The sequence below is a fragment of the Eschrichtius robustus genome, chromosome 15, assembly GCF_028021215.1.
Source record: "Eschrichtius robustus isolate mEscRob2 chromosome 15, mEscRob2.pri, whole genome shotgun sequence".
NCBI lineage: Eukaryota > Metazoa > Chordata > Mammalia > Artiodactyla > Eschrichtiidae > Eschrichtius > Eschrichtius robustus.
Genome location: NC_090838.1, coordinates 59481501 through 59487500, shown reverse-complemented (window position 1 = coordinate 59487500; position 6000 = coordinate 59481501). Strand labels below are relative to the sequence as shown.

The following is a 6000-nucleotide window of genomic DNA, read 5'->3' as shown; positions in this document are numbered from 1 at the left end:
TACCAGATGTTACTGTAATTTATAATGATCCTCTGGGGTTACTGCCCAAGTCACTTTCTCCTAGTCCACTCTCATTCCACCACTTTGCCGTGGTGATTTTAAAAAGCCCAGCTCCCATTCCTGGGCATATATCCAGAAAAGACAAAAACATAACATGCACCCCAATGTTCACAGCAGCGCTATTTACAATAGCCAAGACATGGACGCAACCTAAATGCCTATCAACAGATAAATGGATAAAGAAGATGTGGTATATATATATATACAATGGAATATTACTCAGCTGTAAAAAAGAATGAAATAATACCATTTGCAGCAACATGGATGGACCTAGAGATTGTCATACTAAGTGAAGTAAGTCAGACAGAGAAAGACAAATACCATATGCTATCACTTATATGTTGAATCTAAAAAAATTATACAAATGAGCTTATTTATAAAACAGAAACAGACTCACAGACATAGAAAACAAACTTATGGTTACCAAAAGGGAAAGGAGGCAGGGAGGGATAAATTAAGAGTTTTAGATGAACAGATACAAACTACTTTATATAAAATAGATAACCAACAAGGACCTACTGTATAGCACAGGGAACTATACTCAATATTTTGTAACAACCTATAATGGAAAAGAATCTGAAAAAGAATATATATACATGAAACTGAATCACTGTGCTGTACAGCTGAAACTAATACAACATTGCAAATCAACTATACTTCCATTAAAAAAGCCCAGCTCTCACCTTGATATTGTGGAAATTGAGAAAGTACACACTTATACTTTCAAGTCCATGATTTTAGAAATTTGTTTCTTTGTCATAAGCTGGATTTTGGTTTGATATTTTATCATCCCAAAAGATTCTGATTCTTACTATGTAAGTGTTTTAGGAGGAGTGAGGGTGGGTTTTTGAGTAGAAAGAGGCACACCTTGATCGGAGAATACCACTTCCGGGGGGATGAGGGCCTGCGCATGTTGTTGTTGAGATTTCGGGGTTCCGGGAATTCGTACTCCTGCTCTGGCATCTTGACTCTTGCATTCTTTGCCTTCTCCAACTTAGCACCTTCTTCTGTGGAGCCCTTTTCTCCCCAGCGAACCTAAAATAAATAACAAAAAAAAAAAAACCAAAATGACAAAATAAAATATGATGGCTCTGGAGAACGAGAATCACAAATAACTGTATGATGTGCTACCCAGTCCTCATTTCCTTTGGGTTTTGAGGGTCAGGGAAGAGCGGTGGTGTGGAAAAAGGGAAAGGGGGAGGGCTAAAGGAGCAGAGAAAGGCAGCGAGGGGCAGGGATATTTGGGGGAGGAACTGTCCAGGCTGTGGGGACAGTATGTGCAAAGGCATTGTGGGCCCAGGCAAGAACTTTGGATTTTATTCCAGTGAGAGAAGAAACCACTGCGGGTGGGGTTGAGCCAATGAGTGAACTGCTCTGACTCACAGTGGGCAAGATACAGGAGTGCACAGGTGAAAGGCTGTACCCACCATCTCTCCATCTGATGCCTCACAGTTCACACCCTCATTAGACCTCAAGTGTGAGTTTTCACCAGTTTGCTTTGGTTTTCCGTCCCTGAGTAGTCAGCACATAGATATGAGTACATGAAGCTGTCCTCTTACCTCCATCCTTTTAATGCCTCCGACGCCTCGCCCACCATAATAAGAGGCATCTACCGTAGGCCACTTTTTCTTAGGCAGACCATCATCATCTTCTTCCTGCAGAGAGATTGTGACACATGAAGGAAAAAGCACCACTGCTGTATGTATGTGTCCACTACCGCAAAGCGGATAGGGGTAGACCGCCTGGGTTAAATCCCAGTGCTACCGCTTCCTGGGGCCTTGGGAAATCACTTAACCTACCTAAGCTTATCCTTCTTACCTGTAAAGAGGGAATACAGAGCAGCACTACGTGGTTAGATTGTGGTGTATTCTTGGGACCTGTGCTCTTCTGCATCTCTACTCCTTTATAGGGTATCTCATCTAATCCCATCTACATGTTAATGACTTGTCGATTTACATCTTCATCCCTGACTCCTCTGAACTCCGTTGACACGGACATCTCCTCCTGGGGGACTAATCAACATCTCAACAATACTGCATCACAGCCATAGACAATGGACTTGAGGACACGGGGAGGGGGGAGGGGAAGCTGGGACAAAGTGAGAGAGTGGCATTGACATATACACACTACTAAATGTGAAACAGATGGCTAGTGGGAAGCAGCCGCAGAGCACAGGGAGATCAGCTCAGTGCTTTGTGACCACCTAGAGGGGTGGGATAGGGAGGGTGGGAGGGAGACGCAAGAGGGAGGACATATGGGGATATATGTATACGTAGAGTTGATTCACTTTGTTATACAGCAGAAACTAACACACCATTGTAAAGCAATTATACTCCAATAAAGATGTTAAAAAAAAAAAAAGAAAAAAAACCCAATTTATTTGGCTTCATACTACAAGATAAAAGCACGAAAAATAGTTGTTCTTATAGACATAATTCATCTGTTTTACAAAGAGCCTCTTTTCTGAGATTTTTAATAGTTTTTGAAATTTGATCTGAATTTATAAACATATTGGATCCTGATTTTACATTGGTATATATATGTATAATGTTTCTTCAAATTACATTTTCCTTTCTTTCACTAATTTTAGCTGTGCTATTTAATGAATCTATTACCTTCTTGAAATGGAACCAGACAAAATATTGTGGAAAAGCGTTCATGTACTTGATATATTAAAGAAAGTGAAAAATACAGGGATAATATTAAAAAAAAAAAAAAAAAGAAGTCCTGATTTCCCCACCTCAGACCTGCTCCCCCCATAGTCTTCCCCCCTGCCTAGGATTCACTCTTGAATTCTCTCTCCCTCACTGCCCCTCCCCCACCCCATCTCAATTTGCCAGCGAGCTCTGTTGACCCTACTTCTCAAAGATTCCAAATTTGTGACTTCTCCAACTGTACCTCCATCACCACCTCCACCACCCTGGTCTCAAGGCCCCATAAGCTTTCTCCTGGATACTGAGGTGGTCTCCTAACTGACCTTCCTGCTGCCCTCTTACCTATGACCCATGCTCCACAAAGCAGCAGAATAAATTCCAAACCCTGACTCTACCCTGCGAGCTCTGGCCTTTGCTCGCCTCTCCAGCCTTCTTCCTTACCACGCTCCCCTTCTCTCTGGCCCTCAAATATTCTGCGTGCATTCCTGTCTCGGGGACTGTGTGCATTCCTTTGTCCAGGAATGGCTTTTCCCCTGGTCTTTTCATGGTTGGTTCCTTCTTATCACTCCACAGAGAGGCCTTCCCTGGACATCCTTCTCAAGTAGCCCCAGTCTCTTCGTCCCATCAATCTGTTCTATTTTTATTTTTAGCTCTTATCATGGCTTCCTATTTATTTATTGTCTGTCTCTGCACACTGGGATGTAAGTTCCAAGGAAACTTCTGGTTATTTGTCGTATTTACTATTCTCTTCTCAGCTTTTAGAACAGCATCTAGTACATGGTAGATGCCCAAGAATTATCTGCTGAATTTACAAATAAACTAAATGAGATGATTCAAATAAAGCAGTGAACTCAGTGTCTGCAACTTAGCTCAGAGACAGGAAGTTCGCACTGATTATATTTTTCAAGATGAAGGAGCTTGTAAGTTTATGGATGGAAAAGGGAAGGATAATCAGCAAAACTGTTCCTCATCTTGGCACTGTGATTATTCCTGTTGTGGGGAGAAAAACTCACCATCTACGGTCCTGGATGGGCTACAAGGTGGTGGCGTAATTACCCTCCTGGGTAGGGAAAGGAAGCTAAAAATGGGGTCAGCAAAGCAGCAGGATGAGCTCAGAACAAGCGGGCCTCCTACAGACTTGTGTTGGAGGCATTTGCGGAGGCAGCAGAGTCCCATGTGGGGCCGTCACTGTATGGAAAGGGGCATCCCATGCATGGGGCAGGGTATAAAGCACGGGTCGGCAGAAGAGAGATCAGAGCCAGAGGTGACAAAGCAAAACAGTTACACGTAACACATTAAGACTCCCAGGGTGACCTGCTGTGCTTGCAATAGGCAGGCTTCTTTTTAAAAATTCAAAAAAAACATGAATACATCTAAATGACAGTGATCACCGCTGACCAGAGGACTTGCAACATTCTGGCAGGTGAGCAGAATGGGTCAGTCTCTCTCTGTGTCTCTCTCTCTCTTCAACGTATACGTCCTTCTTGGACGTGGGACGGTGTACCCTGAAGGCACAGTGGATTCTGTTGACCCTTATATTTTAAATCTTGCACAGAGCCTGGTGTACAGTAGGTGCTCAATATTTGCAAGTATTGAATTCACGATAACCACAGCTGGATTTATGTACCCTTTACCGTGTATGTGCCGGTCACTCTTCTGGGCTCTTGACATGTATCGATATTAAACCAGTTAGCTCATCTTTAATCTTTCAAACCTACATGTTGTCAGATAAATTTAATGGGTAAGACAAAGCTCTTAAGATGTATTTGGATCCCTTACAATAGAGATCTGATAATTAAGGGACCTGGGAAGAAAAGGCCCAACAGACAAGAAATTGTCTCAAAGGTTTTATCCCGTTTTCATATTTCTAATAAAATTTGGTTTCCGGAGATGAAAAATAAAATAAAATAAACCAGTTAGCTCATAAATAGCCACTGAGGTAGTTGGTGCTATTATACCCATTTTACAGAGAAGGAATAGAGAGATTAAGTGACTGAGTCACCCAGCTTGAATGTGGTGGAGCTGGATTTGAGCCCAGGTAGCCACACTCTCGTTTGACTGTTTCTCAGTGTTGACAAAATTCAAGGTTTTGTCCTCTTTTGTTTTGCTTTTCCAACCATTTGATGCTTTCAAATAAATGCTAGTTTTCTACTTCTCAACCCTTGTAGCTGCTAATTTTGAAGACTTCTGACTACAAAACATGGCAAAATAATAAATAAAAAGAAGCAAAAGCAAAAAAAAAAAAAAAAAAAAAGATCCAAGCAAGAAAATACTATAGTTCACAGTACTTTACCTTATGATGTAATTTCAGAAAGCTTCTGATGGTGATGTCAGCCAGGAACTTTATATGGTTAAACTTTACCACCAGAGTGTGTCTGTGTGTCATACATGAAACATGGCTTCAAAAAGCCTGGGCATGCCTGGTCTAGTGCCTTGTTCAAAGGACTTAACTGAAATTAAGTCACCCTAAACTGAACGTAGCACCAAGAATGTAAGAAACTCCAAGAATGAAGCTGCTCTTATTCTTTAGGGGGCTGAAAAGGTCTTATGAGTCTCCTAATTTCTTAAATGACAGGAGCACAAACGCTACAGACCATCTAATTGAGCCTTTTCATTGCACAGGATAGTCAGATCCAGAAAAATGAAGAGAAGTTCCGATCTGGATTGCTGATGCCTTGTCCGGGATTCCCGCGATATTTGCACACGGAACGCCCTCCCGCTCATCTCTTCCCGCCCCGGGGGCTCTATTTCTCCGCGGTGCCTGGGTACCCAGGCTGGGCCGGCCTTCTGCGCATGTGCAGGGCCCACATCCCAGACGGGAAATGCCAAGACTGCAGCCCGCTCCACGCGTTCCTGATACACCAAGCCTGCGTTTTATCCCCTGACCCGAGCTTGCCTGCCAAACTCAAACAACAACAGCAAAAGACAACACAGAGGCCCAGGGTTTGACCAAAGGGAGAGTCAGAATTTCCCTGCAGTTACCATGGCTCTGTTTACACATTCTAGAGACGGGAGGGTTTTGCAATCTTCAGAAGAGAAGGGAATCTTTGATGTGTTTTTTTCATTTGGCCAAAAATTGATGGAGTAGAATCATAGTCCCCAGCAATTCCACTAACAGAATTGGCAGCACCTGAGGTGAATTTCTACATCTAATCAAGTAGAAGGGCTTTGGGGGAAGTCCCCCTCAAACTGCCCTTTAAGGATGTCGCAGGGAGGGGAAAAACCACCAGTATGATAAAGGGAGGACAGACTGGATGAGCTGAATTGCTTTGTGTTAGCAAAGCCG

General features: G+C 42.8%; 1 protein-coding gene across 2 annotated transcripts in view; it reads right to left on the bottom strand.

The window, feature by feature from the left end:
• Positions 1-6000, bottom strand: part of ANTXR1 (ANTXR cell adhesion molecule 1) — a 243333-nt gene that overhangs the window by 70140 nt on the left and 167193 nt on the right. For both annotated transcript variants that reach the window (XM_068565027.1, XM_068565028.1), the window contains exons 15-16: positions 1620-1715; positions 928-1095 (exon numbers count right to left, since the gene is read on the bottom strand). In XM_068565027.1, the coding sequence (XP_068421128.1) occupies positions 928-1095; positions 1620-1715 (264 nt within the window). The remainder of the gene's footprint in view (positions 1-927; positions 1096-1619; positions 1716-6000) is intronic.